Source organism: Solanum stenotomum, chromosome 3 (assembly GCF_019186545.1).
Source record: "Solanum stenotomum isolate F172 chromosome 3, ASM1918654v1, whole genome shotgun sequence".
Lineage (NCBI taxonomy): Eukaryota > Viridiplantae > Streptophyta > Magnoliopsida > Solanales > Solanaceae > Solanum > Solanum stenotomum.
The window spans coordinates 4,196,593-4,219,757 of record NC_064284.1 but is presented as its reverse complement, the minus strand read 5'-3'; the positions used below and the strand labels follow the sequence as shown (position 1 = coordinate 4,219,757).

Sequence of the window (23,165 nt, the reverse complement as noted above, 5' to 3'; positions counted from 1 at the left end):
CCAAAATTGACTCTGCGACTTTAGCTGGTTATCATTGCAGTCTCACCACACACCCAGCAATCGGTACATCAAAATATAGTATAAAGCTCTTCATTATACTTTCCATCTGATGATAATGTCGAAACAGAAGGGACTAGATCACACTTTACAGGAATCTTGAGTACTACTGTTAGAGTTAATTGGAAATAACATCAACCTAAACAAAAAGCGACCAAACTTTTTTGTATAGTTCATTCATCATCATCCTCACAAGCAAACAGTTCATCAAGTTGATCATCTGTCCATTGAGGCAGTGCCACTTTCGGAGCAATTGGCTGTCTATGATTGTTGATTTCATCAGTAATTGGAATTACTGGATCAATGTGGTTCTTTGTTGGACTCTCTCTTTTGTTCCTCGGAGTGAGAATTCCCTGAGGATTCTCTCCCATTTGCTGATTATTATCTTCATTAAAAGTGCTTCTGTTTCTGACTGTTCCTTCAAATCCTTTGACACTACTCTGTATCTGCTGGAGACATTCTTTTTCATCAACTGAGGTCTTCTTAAGGCCACTGCTGTTGTTGCATATGTAGCTATCTGGAACTTGATTTTCCTTCTCCATTTGAATCTCACTACGGAAATTTCCACCTGCAGAACACTCTATGGTCCTATCATCTAGGATATCTTCAATTGAAACGTTGTCCGTGATCTGCAGTGCACTAGATTTTTCAGCAGAAGCTAATGCTGCAAAATTTTATGAATAGTTAGCCAGAATACTAGAAACCTTTCTTATAAAATATAAACCAATGATAGTGCAACTGTCTAAGGAAAATCCTCCTAGTATAATGACTTTCCATAGTACATAATAGAAAAGAAATATCAACCCTCACCACTTTCAGGATCACTGTAGTTGACTTCATATGCTGTTAGGCTGTTCACTAATGGAGGTCCACTTTCCTTGCAGAAAACCTGCAGGTAAGGCACTTAAAGATCTTAGGAGGATATTCAACGCTATATCAATTATGATACACGATTGACAAGTTTTTATAGCATTCTTATAGAATTTTGAAGCTTATGTGGTACCTAGTGGAAGTGCATATGACGCTAAGTGCTCACTGTAGAATATCAAATTAGAGGGAACAAGACAAAGAACACCAACATCCAGTAGTTTTCATCTAATAGCCTTATGGGTAAGTGAAGATCTAAAACTCTTGCATATAATTCCTTTGCCAATTGCAGATATTTTATATTGAGCTATTGTAGTATCTAAGAGGAAAGAAGAGAGAGGGAGAGAGCACTAGAGAATGGTAACTCGGGATGAAGGAAGATATACCCATACATATTGACAGAACCATGTCTCAGGCAACTATAAATCCCTTACATGGACATAGTAACATAACCACATAAGCAGAGAATTCAGGCACACAGATGTATGGAGTTTAGAAACAAATATATGGTGATAATATCATTGATCTGATAGTCCTCGGAACAGACTTCCGCCAAATCCATTTCTATAACTACTGTCTCCAATTATGCGAGTTGCACTAAGAAGAAATGAGGTTAATTGACATTGATGACATACAGTTTTTCAGTGTTTGTTTAATTGGTGCTTCTAATTGAAGCTTCATGACCAAATGCAAAAGCATTCCTAATGGAATCATGTTTTTCATCTGTAGAACACAACTTTTGACTTAGAACTAAAGTAATCTCAGTTTTGCAGTTAGCACAAAATTACATAAAGGGGAAGAAGTGTATGGTGTGATGATTTCTGTTCCATAATAGTAAGCTAAGCATGTGACTTATCAAAAAAAATAGGCTAGCATCCGCACCTTTGTCAGGTTCGCGAGTGTTATGTTAAGATAATATGCTGAGCTTGAAGGGCAAAACACTGCAACCTGGATTCCAAAATTAGGTCAGCTGTTTTTAAGTAATGTGAAAATATTACACATCAATTATGTTTAGGAGATCTCTGAAGATATAACAGGGAGAAGACAAGTGAGATATCATAATGTGGGAAGGACCCTCCACCTTCAACCAAGAGATTGAGGCTTCGTTTCAAAGGGATCCAAGTAGGAAAAGGGCCACTGTTGACTCCTGGGAAGAGGAGTTGAGAGGTTGGTTTGAACTTATCAAAGAAAGAAAGAAAAATTGTAACAGGAAGAACCTTTTGCAGTATCAAAACGGCGCCAATGCAAATGTCCTTTCCATGCTGACTTTCACCAAGTACTTTGTGATGAATGCTAGCACCAATTGAGCCTGTAGGATCCTAAATTAGGAACTAATCAAATCAGTTGCAACTTGCAAACTTGTTTTCACTGATATCAACATTATACTCAAAAGAACTATACCTTCAAAGTCACCATCAGACCACCAAGACCATTCTGTGTGCAAGACTTAACAACTGCCACAACCTATGAAAACAATAATTGCCAGGAGTAAGGCTATTGCAGAAACTTTCGTAGTGATACAGTCCAGGCCTCTAGGGCCTACTAATTCAACTATTGTCCTATTTCTTTCTGGAAAATAGCATTTCTGTATTCACTTTTCCAATCCTTGTTCCATAAACCCAGTAGGAAAAATGTGAAAATACCTGATCGACCCTAGCAGCTTCTAGGCATTTATTGACAGAGCTCAATGGCGTACATGGAATTTTCCCCTTCTCCGCACCTGAATAAACATACATGTATACCTAATCCATAAATAACAATAATACGAAATGATAGTACTACCTCCAAGTAAAGACTAAAACCCTAAATTACATACCAACAAACTCAAGAGCGCAAAGCCATGGATTGGATTGGAAATCGTAGTCGAACTCCGTAGAGTTTTCGACGGCTCTCCTAATATACTCTTGCGTAGGTATCGGATTGTCTCTTTGAGATGAAATGGAACTATGACATTGACGATCGTGAGTTCGTTGGAGCATGGCAGCTTGTACGGCACCTGCCGGCCCGGGAATGAGGCGTTGAGGCGGCGATTGTAACTGATTATGAGAACTTTCTAGTTGTGAGGATTCTGGAGTTCGAGAAGGCGGCGTGAGAAGCGCCGGAGAAGATGAAGTGGAAGTAGATGTGGAGGGATTAGGGTTTTGGTGGAGCCGCTTACAAGGGCGAAGAAGAGAGTGGAGATCGGAATCGTCTACATCCAGTGCTTCCCATTGCTCCATCTTTGCAGCGTGATCTTTTTGGAGGGAAAATCTGTAGAGGCCTGCGGGATGAGTTTTCTTGAATTTGGATTTGGACTTGGGCCCATTGAACTGAAATAGTCTAATAGGCTATAGCTGTTGCAAGTCAATCCATGAAAAACTTTATTATACGCCGGAAATGATCAAACATGCCCTTAAATTATATAAAATGAATAAAAATATCCTTTGTTTGTAGTTTGGTCTATAAATGCCTTTGACGTTAATATTTTGATTCAAAAATGCTCTTGCTATTGATAGTTTGGTCCAGAAATGTCGTTATTCTTCCTAAATGGGTCAAAAATGTCATTTTTCTAATAAATATATTATTTCTTTTCTTTTGAAACACATCTTGTTCGTGATAAAATATTGCTTTTAAAGAACCATATTATTGAATTGTTTTCATTCTTTTAAAATCACTTTAACAAATAAAAATGTAGGATATAGTTTTTTCTTCTTCTTAATCTCATTTTATCAATTAAAATAGAATAACTTCATGTACAATTTAACGGATAATATATGTCATATATATATGAGATTATAGTAAATTTATCATTAATTTTTATATTGATGACGATAAAACACAATCTTAATAAAATAAGAAATATTTGTTTTTTTAAAAATTTCTTTTCAAATTCAAGTAGGAAAAACATTTGCTAATAAAAATTTATTAGGTAAAGAATATGTTCAGAAAAAAAAAATGTAATTGGAAAAATTACATTTTGAACCATTAAGTAACAACAAAGGTATTTTTGGATCAAAATATTGACGACAAGGGCATTTTTGGACCTATCTATAAATGGAGAAATTTTGTATTCATTTCACATAGTTTAAGAGCATTTTTTGTCCTTTTACGTTATGTGTCTCACACGACTAACACCCAAGTAAGATGTGGGTTCACTTTTTGCGAGATAAAAAAGACGTATCATATAAATAATGTTAGTTATGTGTGACACATAAATCGTAAGAGTAATTATATTGATAAAGAAAACTAGACAATAATATTGTCCGACTGCTTGCCAATCATCTACCTTAATCTTCGATATTCATCCTCATATCTAGTGTCACGTCCTTACAATTGTGTCATGTCTTGTGTAATCACCTTCCCCAAATATTTTTTTGGTCTACTTCTCCTTAGACCCATCATTGTTTGTACAAAACAGTTTGAAGCACTCGGGGTGGAGAAAGAATTAGAGTTAGTTGATTCTAATCCTACGAAAGAGTAAACTTTGGTCCGAGTCGATGTTGATACTAATATACAATCTCTTAGCATACCAATTGAAGGATATAGCATATGGACCGGAAAAATGCTAATGTTATGACTCCAACATTATATATCTCTAATCCTGAAGTAGCTCAAATTATTCAAGAAAGTCAGGTTGCCATGTTGCTCAAATCTAATTCAGCGATCAAGCCACCTATAGTCATATTGAACACCTATGCTCATGAGGTTTCTTCTCAAAATTTGGATTCATTTGATAAACATCAAGATAAATTTGGGCAACTCTTATCCTCTACAAGGAATGATAAAGTTTTGGTGAAAGGTATGTGACCACTTTCTCAAGCTAATTTCACAAGTGATTTGATTATTTCAAAAGAAAAGTAGGGGGAGATGAACACTCATAGGTAGACTGATTTGATTGATAAAGAAGAGCATGTTTCACATGTTATTTTAAATAAAAAAATTAAGTCCACAAGCTTTGAAATTTGTACCTAAAAGTACAATTACAAAAAGAAAATGAACAAGAGGCCTTAGCATTAGGACTTAGTCCAATTGAGGCTTATGCTATTGATTTGGGCGATAATTTTTTTTATGAGGATGGGGAAGATAATATGTTGGCCATATGCTTTGATAAAGTGGCTAGGGATGGGATATCTCACTGAGGCATCAAAGAAGTGGAAGGAATAAAAGGAAGACACGTGGAAGGAAGCACAGTTGGGATGATAAAGTGACAAAAGTTTGTTCCAAGGCACCTACCGATGCGACTGTCAAAGCAGGATCATATGACAATGTCAATAGCTTCAAAAAAATCCAATAAGTCCAAGAAAAATGATTAACTATGTTGGACAAATTTGAAGAAGAAGACACGAGGAAAATACCTTAGGTTACTTTAGATGGGCTATCTATCATTTTTCACACATTTGTAAAAGTAAGTTTGAGGTTGAAACTCAACTTTCTTCTTGGAATTTATATTTGTGCATTATTTAAGCATTTTCATATGTAATATCATCATAGAGTGTATAACAAACTATGTGATTATTATAGAATACCTAGTCCTCTCTAGTTTATGATAATTAGTAGAGGTTCGTTACCTCATTAGGATTGACAAAGTAAGACCTAATCCCCCTTGCTTGTACATAATTCTATTGAGGTTTTTTATTTTAATAAAAAACTACAGGACGCTCTGTCTAATGATATAAATTCACAAATAAAAGAAAAATATAAAAAAATGATCAATTTCTCACACCTCCTCACTGGGCATCTACGCATCTTCTCTTTACATGCTTGATCATCTCAATCTTATCTTTTTTATTTTATCTACCATGAAGATTGCTTTCACCTTATCGTAATTTTCTTTATTTTTAATCTTAAACTCTCCTAATATATCCGTAATCCAAGAACACCCGTGACTAGATTTATGAAAATGATTGACACGTTTTTAATTAAAGAGAATTCCACGTGGTTCGCCATTCAAAATACCAAATTGAACACCAAACACATTCAAAATATTGTGCAAAGTAGTGGTGGCCAAACAACAGAATAAATACTCGTGGGTCCTATGTGGAAAAGTAAAAAACATTGCGTACTCGTTATGACACGTAGTTATCAAAGAAAAAATCAACTTAGCAATAGTAATTTCGTTTTTTAATTGCATCTTACTGAACATCGGCAAGCAGCAATGGAGAATCTGTTGGGTCTTCTGAGAATTCGAGTCAAGAAAGGTGTAAATCTCGCCGTTCGTGATGTTCGCAGCAGCGATACATATGTTGTTGTCCAGATGGCTAAACAGGTCCCAATTCCACTAATTTTTTAACTGTTCCATACTCTCTTTTTTTATCGGATTTTTGGTCTATTACTTTGATTTTAATGTTTGATCATTTATGGAAGAATTTTCAAATTTCATGTCAAGAAAGTTACATTTAAGTCTATTACCCACTGCCTGTAATTTTATGCATCTGGGTTTATAATCAGTTTGCTTGACATCTGAAGGATGATATATGTGGAAATTATACCAAAAAGCTATCATCTTTTCGTGGAAATTCTGGTTACGATCGTTTTTTTTTTGGGAAGTATTCAAAGTCAAAATGATTATCTCCTGTAGTAAGTATTTTTTTTCAGATGTCTTTTTAAGTTTGGACTTTCAAAATGGGGATGCGGAAGGAGTGTTGAAGTTTCTTTATTTTAAACAGTTCTATCATATTTTTTGTGGAAAAAGGAATATCCTTTTAGTAGTATACTAAGGAGGCATTGTAAGGTGTGCTGTTGTAATTCTTGTCTTGCCAAGGTTCCTGAATTTCGGTGTTCTGTGTGTTGAGTCTGGAGCTACAAACCATTTTGGCTGATGCAGATTTGTGAAGTTTACGCCATGATAAGTACTAGCTTCTTGGAGCTTGACCTTCCAGGTTCTGAAAAGTATATTAATAGGGTAGAATGGGTTGTGTGTGTTTGAGGCAGGGGCGGAGCCAGGTAGGTCCGACTTCCGAGGGGTTCATCTTTGACAGAAAATAACACTATTTATGCAAAGTTAAAGTTAATTTTAGTTATATATTGTAAATGTTAAACCCTATTCGGTGAAAATCATTAGCATAAATATTAAGATATCTTCTTGTACTCCTCAAAGTTTACAAAAAGAGCAGCATTTTTGTTACCTGTTTCATGTACTAAATTAAGTTAAGTATAAGATAACAATGTTTTTATTACTCTCTTACTTGTAATATCAGTTTTTTTTGCCGTAATTGATGACTCAATTGGTAATTTGAGCCTTAGTTGCGCGGACTCTTCACTTTTGATGCCGCATTCGTCTCGGATTCTCCAAAAATACATTGTTTTTGGCGAATTTGACACGCACCCGTTGGCATTTTTGAAGAGTCAAAGCAACATAGCTGAGTTTGAGCTTCCCAAGCCAGGGAGTGAAGTGACAATTACTATCTTACTAGCAGAAGAAATAACATAAGGACTCGAATACTTGGCTTTTGTTTACGTTCAATGCTCTGACTACTGTGTTATTTTGTTATTAACTGCATGGAGGATCAGATTTGAAATGTGTTGTAAATTCTGAGTTCTTCCTATATCATTATATTATTAATTGCTCTCAGACAGTTTTTTGACTCGCCTGTTTTTCAACTTGAATGCAGAAATTGAAGACCCGAGTTATTAAAAATGATGTTAAACCTGAGTGGAATGAAGATTTAACTCTTTCTGTTGCAGATCCCAATCTTCCTGTTATGCTGGTAAAGTTTCTTGTTTGCTGGTTATCATATAAAGATAAGACCCTATCTGTTTTGCAGAAAACATAACCGTTTCTCGCTAATGATCACTTGCTGGGTGCTTTGATCAAATGTTCCTACATAAAACTATACACTTTCCAGTGCTTGTATCTCTTGTTTATGTTTTCTTCTTTCTTCCTGTTTCCAGACTGTCTATGATCACGATTCGTTCAGCAAAGATGACAAAATGGGAGATGCAGAATTTGACATCAAACCATTAATAGAGGCTCTGAAGATGAACTTAAGTGGCCTCCCAGATGGCACCATTATAACAAGAATACAACCGAGCCGATCTAACTGCCTGTCTGAAGAGTCTAATGTTGTATGGAAAGATGGCCAGGTTGTGCAAAATATGTGCCTAAGATTGAGAAATGTGGAATGTGGAGAAGTCGAACTTCAACTTCAGTGGATCAACATTCCTGGTTCGAAGGGTTTATAGAATACAGCGTCTGTGTATATATATCTGGTTGCAGTTAGCTGGCTAGCTGCAGTGTAAGAACTGGTTTGTGCTCTCACAAGTCACAACTGATCTCTGGTTGTAATAAATGGAGTTTGTAATATAGAAGTTCAATTAATAACTACCTATGCACACTGTACCAATCTGTTGGGCAAGGTTTCTAGCTTACCGAATATTTGGTTCGAATAACACTGTAACTCAAGTGCACACTTTTGTGTGCATATTATGGTACTACTCCTCCGGCTCATTTTATGTGGCAATCATTTGTTTTTATTTCGTCCAAAAAAAATGTCATCCTACTATGATTAGAAATAAATTTACTTTAAAATACTCTTTGTACTCTTAATTAAATGATTTTCAACCACACAAATATCTAAGAATTGTTTTAGATCACAAATTTCAAAAGGTTTTCTTTTTTTCTTAAATATCGTGTCAAATTAAATGGTGCTAACTAAAATAAAATAAGAGAGAGGGAGAATTCAATATTGGGAAAATTGTATGAAATAACAAACTATTAATTCAAATTAAATGTTATAGTTATAGTTTATTTTATTTGTAATTCGCAGCAAGCATCCCTTTTTTTGGCCATCTGATTTGGTATACAATTAGTCATTTTTGATATACAATTAGTCATTTTATACATTTCGGTATAAAATATATAAAACGCGTTTGCGTTTGTATAAAGCGAAAGAAAATTGTATATACAAATAAAAATACATATATTTTTGTCCTATACACTTATAATTATACAAATATGGATCTTATTATACAAATTACAATGTATAAATGAATTTATACAAAACTGAACAATTTGTATAAAATTGGATATATCTAGCGAATTAAACAAATCAAAAGCTCCATAGGAAACATAAAATTTGCTATGGATCGCAATTATGCAAATTATCGCTATAACACACAAATATGATTTTTATGTTTGTTAGATATGAAAGTTGCTCTCTAGTATTTGCATGTTAACTCACATGCCTATAAATCACTTTTAAGAAAAATTCAATTGTACCATTTTTCGGGTAAACATTTTCCTTACATTTCTTCTATTTATATTGCTTTCAGATTTGAAGTACCATTGATCGGAATTGGATGCTTAATTCGACTTCATTAAAGATAAAGTAATCACTGATAGAGATGTTCAAAATTAAATCGGAATCAATAATTGAAAAGTAGTTATTGGCGTATTACTTTAGCGGATCTGTAATGGTTCTAATTTTTTTGTTTATTAGGTGATTGACTTTTTAACGATTTGAGGCTTTTTTTCTGAATAGATTAATCGATAATTTGATGGTAAATTAATAAATTATATTTATATCATTCGATATATAGAGTCCTCGACTTATGACTTAGTTTCTATTTTTATTTCTAATTTTCTCAAAACTCTTGATTATTCTACCAGACGTTAATGTATGTTTTTGAACAAAATACAATCAGTCAACTAATATGCAAGGTTTATTTGGTTTGTCACATTATTTCTAAGTGATTTTCAGTGATTTTTTTTGTATATTAAAATTTGAATGACTAAAACAATAATCGAACTCAATAATTGACAATCATAACCAATATTAATATCTTAATAATTCTATAACGTATCGATATAAATCGAACCGATATCGGTATGGTTGGCCATTGGTGACAAGCCTCACATTAACCAAATTGAAACACTACGCACATCCAACAATGTGCAGAGTAGTGGCATCCATGTGCATTACTAGAATCAATTGGCAAATCCCTTACAATACACTCGAATCTCGATTATTTTACCCAACAATAATTTCATTTTAAATTGCATCTTTCTGAAATTGTCTCTTTCATACTTTTGATTAATATTGTAATTATTAGGATTCTTTTTTTATTGATTATCAAACATTTTTGTATTTTTCTCCAATAAATTGACTTGTTGTATGATAATTCGTTTTCTTCTTCTCTAATTTTTTTTTTTTGAAAAGATGTTGCCTTTGTAGATTTTGACAAGAAAGAGTTTATTTGACTTGGTGTACGTGGGGAGGTTGTAAGGGAAAATTCAACTGTCAACTGAGTCAGAGTTGCTATCAAAATATATGTCACAACTAAGTGTTGTTATAATATGAACTCTCACCTATCATATTACTTTATTTTAGCTAATCGAAAATTAATACTCCATTATATGAAAAATAAAGAAACCATAAAACTACAAGTATTGATAAGATTAAAAAATAACTATATTTATTAGAGGCAAGTAGCATATTTTAAGAATAAAATGAGAGAAGTTATTTGATATAATTTGATTATATCCTCCAACAATATATAGACCGTTTCAATTTGTGAACGTAAAACTATACCAAGGACTACATTAAAGATAACAAAATAGATATACTTGTAATTACTTTTAATTAATACGGATTTATCTAAAGATAGGTTACAACTCATTTCACAGATTTGATAGGAGTCAAACTTCATTTTGATTCAAAATATACATTAGATTACATCAAAAATAGAAACTCAACTTCAAGTGAGAACTCCGTTAAAATAAAATATTTGTAATTTTTATTTAACATCGTAATAATCAAATGAGTTGAGCTTAAATGAATGTGTGAATTTATATAGTAGGTCTCAACTTGTTATAGATTGAGAAGTAGAGTCGTTTGGTAGCTATTTACAGAGGTAATTGTATTAATTTATGACACAAGTTTATAATGTTTGATAACTAGTTAGGAAATAAGTTATCCGTATATAAAATCTATACGCTTGATTAATAATTTTAAAATTCACATAATCTAATACCCACATAATTCTAAATAGTTATCAAACGATCCTAATTTTTGTGTAGAAGTAAAAAGTATCAATAATTATGTATTGAAAGACATTACTATACATTTGATATATGTTTTATTTAACATCGCGAAATTCAAATTTTATTTTTAAAAATTTCGTATTAGATTAAAATACAACAAATAAAATTAAAACGGATGGAGTAATGTTTTTATTTTTAGTTAAAGGGGGTCAAAAGAAAAATTAGGAGAAATAATATTGAAAGAATAGAAGCTTTAATTGCCAACAACTTCAGCAAGCAGCCACCGAAAGTTTCAAATGGAAAATCTTTTGGGTCTTCTCAGAGTACGAGTCAAAAGAGGCATCAATCTCGCTGTTCGTGATGTTCGCAGCAGCGATCCCTACGTTGTCGTCAAGATGGCTAAACAGGTCCCAATTCCACTAATTCATCTTTTTTTTTTTACTGTTTCCTATTTTTTTTTATCGGATTTTTGGTTGAGTTTTTCGTCTGCTACTGTGATTTTTACGTTTGATAGCTGCTGATATAATCATTTATGGAGGAATTTTCAAATTTCATGTAAGGAAAGTTATTAAGTCTATGAGCATTGATCACCCAATGGCTGTAATTTTCTTTTCTAGAATTTATGCATCTGGGTATATAATTGTCACGATCCGATTTCTCGAATTATGATGGCACCTACTATACCCTATCAGTAGGTAAGCCAACCCGAAACCCAGAACATCAAGCAATGAGTGTAAGGGTAGAAACTAGCGGAAAAATTAAACTAAACAAGGACAACAAGGCGGAAGCAAACCAAAATAAATATATACAGAAATCCCTCCCAAAACCTGGAAGTCACTAGTACAGACCTATCTAATAAAGAGTACAAGTCCCAAAAGTGGATCACAACAGAGCGTGTCTCAAAAGCAACAAGACTAGCTAAACTAAAAAAAGGAGGCAGAACAAACCCAAAACGCCAAGTGCTTGCCCTCGTCTCCGAGTCACAACTACAAAAGAAGGCTGGAACTGCTCACCGGTGATATTGGTACTGGGACCTGCATCACGAAATAGATGCAGAGCGTAACATGAGTACCAACACAACAGGTACTCGGTAGGCATCATAGGCCGACTGAGCAAAAAGGGTAAAAACAATATGAAAGGATAGAATCTAGACACAGAGAGGTCAAAATGGATACGAAAAGAAAGCACACGAGCATACCAGAAATAAACCAAGTACAACTAAACTAAACCTAACTGGACCCCCATAAGCCCAGAAGGTACACCCGTGCGCAAGTTCAAATAAAACGTGAACGGACCCCCATAAGCCCGACAGGTACACAGAAAAGCTAAGTCTACTGAGAAAGAAGAAAACCAGGCTCTCAGCCCAAAGTAACTAAGATAATCTATCAGACTCTACCCAGCCAGCAGTGCACTCCCAGCCCAGCTAAAAAGAGTGACCCCAAGGGGCACCCAACCAAACAATCCACTCCCAGCCCAACTAGAAAGAGGGACCCGTGAGTGAGGTAGATATCGCGAGTGGTCCTACCATGCAGTTAGCTCCCAGCCCAGCTAGAAAGAGCGACACGGGGACACCCAGCCAGCAGCACACTCCTAGCCCAGCTAGAAAGAGAGGCCCGGGGGTGATCGCCGATATCACCGAGTCTACCCAGCTAACGATACGCTCCCAACCCAGCTAGAAAGAACGACCCCGAAGGTGATTGTATCTCCAATAGGATCCAATTTAACAACAACCACCGTGGAGCACCGTCCACTCTAAGAATCACATAAAAGGCTCCAAGCCTATACTATCTCAATCATGCGCCTCTAGTGATGCACCGGACCTTCGAGAATGCGTCGGAACCGCAGAATGAGATGGAAAAGATACATAAGTACAACAAGTAGCGATAACGCTTAATCTAAGGCTCAAACTATCAGACTCAAGTCTGCTACTCCGGTCTACAAGAAGCTAAGTCATCCGAACGACGTCGGCAGAAAGTCAAGGCTATCCAGCCCACACGGGTTATAAGTCTAAGGCAATGCTGACCCAATCTAGACTAAGGACATCATGCTTACGGTTAAGGATGAACAAGGCATGCAACACATAGCATACAAACATACAATAACATTTAGTACATAAACATACAACTCTACTAAACCGGTTAACATGATACTACACCCGAATATGGCTAATCGATCCTAACATGGGGTATCTAATCAAAATAAGGTAGGAACTAGTACCCACCCCCAATTCACTCTAATCGACATGTTTTTACACAATTAAGCTCAATCTAAAAGAAAGGAAGTCGTAGCCTACCTTAAGGCTGACCGCGCGCGCTCCAAATCATTTTACCGGAGCTTTTCCTTCCCGAACGACCCTTAAACGTTGTCACTCTATCAAATATAGGATCGCAACGTTAGTACGGTCGTTTAGACACCAAAATCACAACAAAACGGAGACGGGTCAATTTTGGAGTCACAATAAAAATTGTGGGACCCGCACCGAATTGTCTGAAATTGACTCCGTCAAGAGACCCTAAACAGCACCTCGAACTTGTGTTCCAAAATGGAACACAATTCAAGGCTCAAAACACAGCAAAAACAAACAAGCAAGAAAACCACAGTTTAATCAACTTAAAATAAAATAGCAGTAGTCTAAACTTGGAATTAACGAGAATCGAAAAGTTTTCAACACTCCTTGAACACTTTACGAGGTAGCCACGATAATTCCCAACATGTAGAACTTCTAATCACCCAAAACCGAGCTAAAATGAGTGAGATATGACCAAAACAAGAATGCCAAAAACTAAGGCTTGAAAAAGAGTACAACTGTCAGGTTAATCATGAAATTACCTCGAACTACGCGCACCCGACAGCTTCCGAACACTCTACAGCGAAGCCACCGAGAATACGAAGCTCCCGCACTTCGAATCACCTAAATCAGTTGAGAGATGAGAGAGAGATGAGGGTTTTAAGTTTGGAAAAGTTGGCTGATATATCTGTATTTATAGCAAATATTTCTGCAATTTTTTTCCAAAACATAAAAACTCCGACGGGGTGCTCCGAACTCGTTCGGAACCCAGTGCACGCAAATGAGATATGCAACCATACCAATTTCGATGTTCCGAACTCAATGGCGCAATCGAAATTTCCATACGAGGTCATCTTGACAAAAAGTGGGTAACACACCTAAATGTCATTTTAAGTCAAAAACCACAAAAGAGATCAGAAAAATATTGAAAACCTCGGGACACAAAAGAAGAGTCAATCTAGATCAAACTCGACATTTCGAAGCTAACCGCACTGACGAAATTCTCATCCGAGCGCGTTTAATCAGAATGTTGACTAAAGTCAAACTTAAGCTTAAACTTAAAGTTAAAATGCCTAATCGCATCGACCTCACACTGAAAATCTCAGGAGTCATGCCGACCAGGTTACTAGCCTAAAATGACCCTTTCGGAGCTGATGGAATCGTCAGAATTGGATTATGATGTCATCTTCTTGAACTTTTGATCGAAAATGATCGTTCAAGGTTCATAAGCTCCAAAAAACACTAAAACGCACACAAAAGTCAAACGAACGACCAGGTGACCGAACTGTCAGTCCCAGCAAGTCATAAATGACTTGGGGTCGCTACAGGAACGCTCTAAACGCAAAACACAAAAATGACCAGAAGGGTCATTACAATAATCAGTTTGCTTGACATATGAAGGATCTGTATAACATTTTGTGTGGTTGAAAGATATCATCTTTAGCGTTACCAGTTCATGTTTGACAATGGGTTCCGTTTTATTGGGATTTATTGATGTTGTAATCAGAAGAAAAAAAAGACACCGCCCCTTTTATTTCTTCCCCTTTCATAACCCAGTTTGGAATTAAAATCACAGGGTTTAATTTTACATTTGGGGGTTGTTCTGGTTACAATCTTTTTTTTGAAAGTCTTAAGTTCAATTAATTATCTCCTGTTATTAATTTTCTTTGTCAGATGTCCTTTTAAGTCATGAGTTCCACAACGGGGCTGGGGAAGGTGTGTTGAAGTTTATTTGTTTTAAACAATTCTATCATATTTTTAGTCTTCGCTTCTAGAAAGGGGTTGTAGTATTGTGGAAAAAAGGTGTATGCTTTTTGTAGGTTTTGTCTATACTAAGGAGGCTTTGAATGTGTAAGCTGTGCTGTTGTAATTCTTGTCTTGCCAAGGTTTCTTAATTTTGGCGTTCTATGTGTTGAGTCTGGAGCTATAAACCCTTTTGGCTGATGCAGATTTGTGATGTTTATGCCATGATAAGTTATAGGTCCAGAGAGCTTGCCTTCCAGGTTCTGAAAAGTCCATTATAGGGTAAAATGAGTCGCGTGTGTGTGTTGGGGAGGGTGGAGCCAGGTAGGACCGAGGGTTCATCTGAAGCCCCTTGTTGTAGAAAATTACACTATTTATACACGGTCAAATTACTTTTTATGTATATATATCGTATATGTTGAACCCACTTCGGTAAAAATCCCGGGAGGGGATGTTATTGCTACTTTTTGACTTGGCTTGACTGTGGTGGACTCGTATGCCCCAGATGTTTGTATCACTCAGAAAAGTTTTTGCGGATTTATCTGGGACTTGTCCATGTATTTTTTAGAGGATTTGGAAAGCTTCTGCAAACAGATAGATAAATTCTATGATATCTGCAATCTTGTTGCCAAATCTTTTGATTTGTTATACTATAATCTTTTTGTACTCAGAGTTTACAAAAAGAGCACCATTTTTTGTATTTCATGTTCTAAATGACGTCATAAGATAACAATGTCTTTAATACTCTGTCACTTGTAAATATTTGTTGTTTTGCCATCATGCATGACTCAGTTGGTACTTTGAGCTTTCCAATACAGTGAGTGAAATGACAACTATTATCGTACTAGCGGAAAATAAAAACATAAGGACTCGAATACTTGGCTCTTCTTTTCATTCAATGCTCTGATTACTGTGTTATTTTGTTATTAACTACATGGAAGATGGGAAGCCACAGATTTGAAATGTGGTGTAAATTGTGAATTCTTCCTATTTGATGTATATTGTTGATTGCTATCAGACAGTTTTTTGACTTGCCTGTTTTTCAACTTGAATGCAGAAACTGAAGACTCGAGTTGTAAAAAAGGATGTTAATCCTGAGTGGAATGAAGATTTAACTCTCTCTGTTGCAGATCCCAATCTTCCTGTTATGCTGGTAAAGTTTCTCGTTTGCTGGTTATCATATCAGAAAAGACCCTATNTTTTTTTTTTACTGTTTCCTATTTTTTTTTATCGGATTTTTGGTTGAGTTTTTCGTCTGCTACTGTGATTTTTACGTTTGATAGCTGCTGATATAATCATTTATGGAGGAATTTTCAAATTTCATGTAAGGAAAGTTATTAAGTCTATGAACATTGATCACCCAATGGCTGTAATTTTCTTTTCTAGAATTTATGCATCTGGGTTTATAATTGTCACGATCCGATCTCTCGAATCATGATGGCACCTACTATACCTTATCAGTAGGTAAGCCAATCCGAAACCCAGAACATCAAGCAATGAGTGCAAGGGTAGAAACTAGCGGAAACAATAAACTAAACAAGGACAACAAGGCGGAAGCAAACCAAAATAAATATATACAGAAATTCCTCCCAGAACCTGAAAGTCACTAGTACAGAGCTATCTAATAAAGAGTACAAGTCCCAAAAGTGAACCACAACAGAGCGTGTCTCAAAAGCAACAAGACCAGCTAAACCAAAAGAAGGAGGCAGAACAAACCCAAAATGCCAAGTGCTCGTCCTCGTCTCCGAGTCACAACTACAAAAAAAGGCTGGAACTACTCACCGTTGATAACTGGTACTGGGACCTGCATCACGAAATAGATGTAGAGCGTAGCATGAGCACCAACACAATAGGTACTCAGTAGGCATCATAGGCCGACTGAGCAAAAAGGGTAAAAACAATATGAAATGATAGAATTTAGACACAGAGAGGTCAAAGCGGATACGAAAAGAAAGCATACAAGCATACCAGAAATAAACTAAGTACAACTAAACTAAACCTAACTGGGCCCCCATAAGCCTAGAAGGTACACTCGTGCGCAAGTTCAAATAAAACCTGAACGGACCCCCATAAGCCTGACAGGTACACAGAAAAGCTAAGTCTACTGAGAAAGAAGAAAACCGGGCTTCCAGCCCAAAGTAACTAAGATAATCCATCAGACTTCACCCAACCAGCAGTGCACTCCCAGCCCAACTAGAAAGAGTGACCCCAGGGGCACCCAACCAAACAGTCCACTCCTAGCCCAGCTAGAAAGAGCGACCTGTGAGTGAGGTAGATATCGCGAGTCGTTATACCATGCAGTTAGCTCCCAGCCCAGCTAGAAAGAGCGACCCGGGGACACCTAGCCAGCAGCACACTCCCAGCCCAACTAGAAAGAGAGGCCCGGGGGCGATCGCCGATATCACCGAGTCTACCCAACCAGCGATACGCTCCCAGCCCAGCTAGAAAGAATGACCCCGGAAGTGACGGTATCTCCAATAGGATCCAATCCAACAACAACCACCGTAGAACACCGTCCACTCTAAGAATCACATAAAAGGCTCCAAGCCTATACTATCTCAATCCTGCACATCTAGTGATGCACCGGACCTTCGAGAATGCGTCGGAACCGCAGAATGAGAGGGACAATATACATAAGTACAACAAGCAGCGATAACGCCTAATCTAAGGCTCAAACTATCAGGCTCAAGTCTGCTACTCCAGTCTACAATAAGTTAAGTCATCCGAACAACGTCGGCAGAAAGTTAAGGCTATCCAGGCCACACGGGTAATAAGTCCAAGGCAATGTTAGTCTAACCTAGACTAAGGACATCATGCTTACGATTAAGGATGAACAAGACATGCAACACATAACATACAAGCATACAATAGCATTTAGCACATAAGCATGCAACTCTACTAAACCGGTTAACATGATTCTACACCCGAATATGGCCAATCGATCCTAACATGAGGTATCTAATCAAAGTAAGGTAGGAAACTGGTACCCACCCCCAATTCACTCTAACGACGTGCTTTTACACAATTAAGCTCAATCTAAAAGAAAAAAGTTGTAGCCTACCTTAAGGCTGACCGCGCGCTCCAAATCACTTTACCAGAGCTTTTCCTTCCCGAACGACCCTTGAATGTTGTCACTCTATCAAATATAGGATCACAACGTTCGTACGGTCGTTTAGACACCAAAATCACAACAAAACGGAGACGGATTAATTTTGGAGTCATAACGAATATCGTGAGACCCGCACCGAACTGTCTGAAATTGACTCCGTCAAGAGACTCTAAACAGCACCCCGAACTTGTGTTCCAAAATGGAACACAATTCAAGGCTCAAAACACAGCAAAAACCAACAAGCAAGAAAACCATATTTTAATCAACTTAAAAGAAAATAGCAACAGTCTAAACTTGGAATTAACGAGAATCGAAAAGTTTCCAGCACTCCTTGAACACTCTACGAGGTAGCCACGATAATTTCCAATATGTGGGACTTCGAATCACCCAAAACCGAGCTAAAATGAGTGAGATATGACCAAAACAAGAATGTCAAAAATAAAGGCTCGAAAAAGGGTACAACAGTCAGGTTAATCACAAAATTACCTCGAACTACGTGCACTCGACAACTTTCGAACACTCTACAGCGAAGCCATCGAGAATACGAAGCTCTCGCACTTCGAATCACCTAAATCGGTTGAGAGATGAGAGAGAGATGAGGGTTTTAAGTTTGGAAAAGTTAGCTGATATATCTGCATTTATAGCAGATATTTCTGCAATTTTTTTCCAAAACATAAAAACTCCGACGGGGTGCTCCGAACTAGTTCGAAACCCCGTGCATGCAAATGAGATATGTAACCATACCAAATTTGATATTTCGAACTCAATGGCGCAATCAAAATTTCCATACGAGGTCATCTTGACAAAAAGTGGGTAACACACCCAAATGCCATTTTAAGTCAAAAATCACAAAAGGGCTCGGAAAAATATCGAAAACCTCGGGGCACAAAAGAAGGGTCAATCTAGACCAAACCCGACATTCTGGAGCTAACCGCACTGACGGAATTCTCATCCGAGTGCGTTTACTCAGACTGTTGACTAAAGTCAAACTTAGGCTTAAACTTAAAGTTAAAATGCCTAATCGCACCGACTCACACTGAAAATCTTCGGAGTCATGTTGACCATGCTACTAGCCTAAAATGACTCTTCTGGAGCTAATGGAATCGTCAGAATTGGATTCTGATGTCATCTTCTTGAACTTTTGATTGATAATGATCGTTCAATGTTCATAAGCTCCAAAAAACACTAAAACTTGCACAAAAGTCAAACGAACGATTAGATGACCGAACTGTCCGTCCCAGCAAGTCATAAATGACTTGGGGTCGCTACAGGAACGCTCTAGACGCAAAACAAAGAAATGACCAGAAGGGTCATTACAATAATCAGTTTGCTTGACATATGAAGGATCTGTATAACATTTTGTGTGGTTGAAAGATATCATCTTTAGCGTTACCAGTTCATGTTTGACAATGGGTTCCGTTTTATTGGGATTTATTGATGTTGTAATCAGAAGAAAAAAAAGACACCGCCCCTTTTATTTCTTCCCCTTTCATAACCCAGTTTGGAATTAAAATCACAGGGTTTAATTTTACATTTGGGGGTTGTTCTGGTTACAATCTTTTTTTTTGAAAGTCTTAAGTTCAATTAATTATCTCCTGTTATTAATTTTCTTTGTCAGATGTCCTTTTAAGTCATGAGTTCCACAACGGGGCTGGGGAAGGTGTGTTGAAGTTTATTTGTTTTAAACAATTCTATCATATTTTTAGTCTTCGCTTCTAGAAAGGGGTTGTAGTATTGTGGAAAAAAGGTGTATGCTTTTTGTAGGTTTTGTCTATACTAAGGAGGCTTTGAATGTGTAAGCTGTGCTGTTGTAATTCTTGTCTTGCCAAGGTTTCTGAATTTTGGCGTTCTATGTGTTGAGTCTGGAGCTATAAACCCTTTTGGCTGATGCAGATTTGTGATGTTTATGCCATGATAAGTTATAGGTCCAGAGAGCTTGCCTTCCAGGTTCTGAAAAGTCCATTATAGGGTAAAATGAGTCGCGTGTGTGTGTTGGGGAGGGTGGAGCCAGGTAGGACCGAGGGTTCATCTGAAGCCCCTTGTTGTAGAAAATTACACTATTTATACACGGTCAAATTACTTTTTATGTATATATATCGTATATGTTGAACCCACTTCGGTAAAAATCCCGGGAGGGGATGTTATTGCTACTTTTTGACTTGGCTTGACTGTGGTGGACTCGTATGCCCCAGATGTTTGTATCACTCAGAAAAGTTTTTGCGGATTTATCTGGGACTTGTCCATGTATTTTTTAGAGGATTTGGAAAGCTTCTGCAAACAGATAGATAAATTCTATGATATCTGCAATCTTGTTGCCAAATCTTTTGATTTGTTATACTATAATCTTTTTGTACTCCTCAGAGTTTACAAAAAGAGCTCCATTTTTTGTATTTCATGTTCTAAATGACGTCATAAGATAACAATGTCTTTAATACTCTGTCACTTGTAAATATTTGTTGTTTTGCCGTCATGCATGACTCAGTTGGTACTTTGAGCTTTCCAAATTCCAATACAGCGAGTGAAATGACAACTATTATCGTACTAGCGGAAAATAAAAACATAAGGACTCGAATACTTGGCCCTTCTTTTCATTCAATGCTCTGATTACTGTGTTATTTTGTTATTAACTACATGGAAGATGGGAAGCCACAGATTTGAAATGTGGTGTAAATTGTGAATTCTTCCTATTTGATGTATATTGTTGATTGCTATCAGACAGTTTTTTGACTTGCCTGTTTTTCAACTTGAATGCAGAAACTGAAGACTCGAGTTGTAAAAAAGGATGTTAATCCTGAGTGGAATGAAGATTTAACTCTCTCTGTTGCAGATCCCAATCTTCCTGTTATGCTGGTAAAGTTTCTCGTTTGCTGGTTATCATATCAGAAAAGACCCTATCTGTTCCGCAGAAAACATAACCATTTCTCGCTAATGATCACTTGCTTGATGCTTTCAAATGTTCTTACATATAATATACACTTCCCAGTGTTTGTATTTCTTGTTTATGTTTTCTTGTTTCTGCCTGTTTCCAGACTGTGTATGATCATGACATGTTCAGCAAAGATGACAAAATGGGAGATGCAGAATTTGACATCAGACCATTTCTAGAGGCTCTCAAGATGAACTTAAGTGGCCTCCCAGGTGGCACCATTATTACTAGAATACAACCGTGCAGATCTAACTGCCTGTCCGAAGAGTCTAATGTTGTATGGCAAGATGGTCAGGTTGTGCAAGATATGTGCCTAAGATTGAGAAATGTGGAATGTGGAGAGATTGAACTTCAACTTCAGTGGATCAACCTTCCTGGTTCCAGGGGTTTATAGAATACAGCGTGTGTGTGTATATACATCTGGTAGCAGTCTGTGAACTGGTTTGTGAATTGTGCTCTCACAATTGATCTCTGGTTGTGATAAATGGAATTTGTTATATTTGCACACTGAACCAATCTGCTGTGCAAGGTTTTTCTAGCTTATCGAATATTTGGTTTGAATATTCTTTTCAAATTTTCTTGTATCACCGTAGTTATATGGTATGTAATCAATATACATGTTTGCTGAAAAGTTCATACCTTTGTGTGCATATGATAGTATTTAATATTTGCATGCTTTCTTTATATGGACAATGGAAGTGAACATTTGAAACAAACTAAAATGGTTCTTCATTCTTTGTTGATTTTATTACATTCCAATGTTTTCTTTTTTTCCTTTCAGAAAACTAACTGATGAACCATTATTTACTCCTTTTCTTCTTCTTGGGTATTTGCAGTTTTGTCCCTGTTTTGTCAACACCTTTAATTTTTTTTCCCCTCAGAGCAAATAACTTTTTCGTGGGGCATGAATTTGTATTTTCTCATCATACTATCTTACAAGCTATGCTCCTCGCCATTGAAGAACTTATACCCCGCTAGGCATAGGTTTGATTTATAATGGCAAGAATCAAAGACTAGCTCATTTGAAGGAGTAATTAAATATTTTTTCTAGCTAACAATATTAAATATACATGTCACATTAAACATAGTACAAGAGGGCTTTTTTCATTGCAACGTACAGGCCCAAACAATTACATTGACACACATAGTTCATTTATTACCAGTTCCATTAGTAATTTCAAGTTTTTCATTTGATTGCCACACACCATAAGCAACATAGATGTTATTTATTCCTAAATTTTGGGTTTGAAGTTCTTTTATGCTAATTAATCTGATTACTTTGCAACAAATTAATTTCATTACTTAGTAACCATATACATATGTATGTATGAGCATGTTACAATGAATGTGTGTGTGAATATATAGGACACATAGATATCAGTAACATGAGAGGAGGAAAGAGAAGAATAGACAGAGTTGTCTACTAGAGGTAGATGACAAAAAAATTGAGAAATTCAAAACTTTCATCTTCACTTAAATTATGTATAAAAAATCCCAAAAGATTGGTCTAAATATTCTATTAAGAGCACGCAATTTCTTGTAAAGTAACAAATCCAAATTTGAACCTAAGCGGACCAAACCTCAGACAAAAGGGTGAGGGCAAAGAATGAAAAGAGACAAAAGCACCTATATTCAGGAGAGCCAAACTATCGATTCTACCGAATTCAATAATTTTGTACGTGCAAATTATATTCAATAAGAAGAGTAATTGAGTTTACAATCAGATATTTACAAAATTTTTGAATTAAAGATTATCGATAAAATTCATAAATTATACCAAAAATACTTTTATAAAATAGTTGAGACGTACGCAAGCTGATGACATTACCCGAGTAGAGAAATGTATTGCCCTTTTGTAGTCCATGGGAAACATAACCATGGGTTATTCCTAAGACCAATATATAGCAGTTTGTGCAAATTAAACATAATGTTTGTTTTTGGGAGTCCAAGAGAGTTATGACACACTAATCCTAATTTGCCACTACTATTCATCATTCATTTCAACGCATGCTTCTGCCTTTATAACATCTAGGACATTATTTTACCATTAATTATCTCTAACATTTACTATTTCATAGCCGCCAATCACCTTTCACTTCTAAGTTGGTGAACTCTATGGAGTTTCCATCTCAAGAATTGTATGTTTATTATAATTATCTTTTCAAGAACTATGAAAAATAATATATTTACATAGTGGTATATGTTAAGTAATAGA

General features: G+C 36.3%; 2 protein-coding genes across 5 annotated transcripts; one reads left to right on the top strand and one right to left on the bottom strand.

Annotated features, from left to right (window-relative positions):
- Positions 1–40: 40 nt before the first annotated feature.
- LOC125859354 (uncharacterized) lies at positions 41–3,186 on the bottom strand. Its single transcript, XM_049539084.1, has 7 exons — positions 2,741–3,186; positions 2,568–2,644; positions 2,326–2,388; positions 2,142–2,243; positions 1,807–1,872; positions 868–946; positions 41–721 (listed from the first exon to the last, which is right to left on the bottom strand). The coding sequence occupies exons 1-7, from the start codon at positions 3,141–3,143 to the stop codon at positions 231–233; spliced, it is 1,281 nt and encodes a 426-aa protein (XP_049395041.1). The 5' UTR covers positions 3,144–3,186; the 3' UTR covers positions 41–230.
- Positions 3,187–6,008: 2,822 nt separating this feature from the next.
- Positions 6,009–21,596, top strand: LOC125859964 (protein C2-DOMAIN ABA-RELATED 4-like). 4 transcript variants are annotated; one of them, XM_049539821.1, is made up of 4 exons: positions 6,012–6,169; positions 7,515–7,610; positions 7,795–7,986; positions 21,246–21,375. In XM_049539821.1, the coding sequence occupies exons 1-4, from the start codon at positions 6,059–6,061 to the stop codon at positions 21,342–21,344; spliced, it is 498 nt and encodes a 165-aa protein (XP_049395778.1). In that variant the 5' UTR covers positions 6,012–6,058; the 3' UTR covers positions 21,345–21,375. The 4 variants fall into 4 exon arrangements, with proteins under 4 accessions (XP_049395781.1, XP_049395778.1, XP_049395780.1 ...); XM_049539824.1 differs by lacking the exons at positions 7,515–7,610; positions 7,795–7,986 and adding an exon at positions 20,779–20,874 and having other exon boundaries at positions 6,009–6,169; positions 21,054–21,375; XM_049539823.1 differs by lacking the exons at positions 6,012–6,169; positions 7,515–7,610; positions 7,795–7,986 and adding exons at positions 11,119–11,292; positions 15,973–16,068 and having other exon boundaries at positions 21,054–21,596.
- Positions 21,597–23,165: the final 1,569 nt, after the last annotated feature.

Excerpts from the sequence above, each read along its gene's own strand:
- LOC125859354 (XM_049539084.1), bottom strand. The coding sequence starts at position 3,143 with ATGGAGCAATGGGAAGCACTGGATGTAGACGATTCCGATCTCCACTCT. Across the intron at positions 2,645-2,740 it reads TTGCGCTCTTGAGTTTGTTG|GTGCGGAGAAGGGGAAAATT; the intron begins GTATGTAATTTA and ends ATGTTTATTCAG. Across the intron at positions 2,244-2,325 it reads GTCTGATGGTGACTTTGAAG|GATCCTACAGGCTCAATTGG; the intron begins GTATAGTTCTTT and ends TTCCTAATTTAG.
- LOC125859964 (XM_049539823.1), top strand. The coding sequence starts at position 11,182 with ATGGAAAATCTTTTGGGTCTTCTCAGAGTACGAGTCAAAAGAGGCATC. Across the intron at positions 11,293-15,972 it reads TCGTCAAGATGGCTAAACAG|AAACTGAAGACTCGAGTTGT; the intron begins GTCCCAATTCCA and ends ACTTGAATGCAG. Across the intron at positions 16,069-21,053 it reads CCAATCTTCCTGTTATGCTG|ACTGTGTATGATCATGACAT; the intron begins GTAAAGTTTCTC and ends GCCTGTTTCCAG.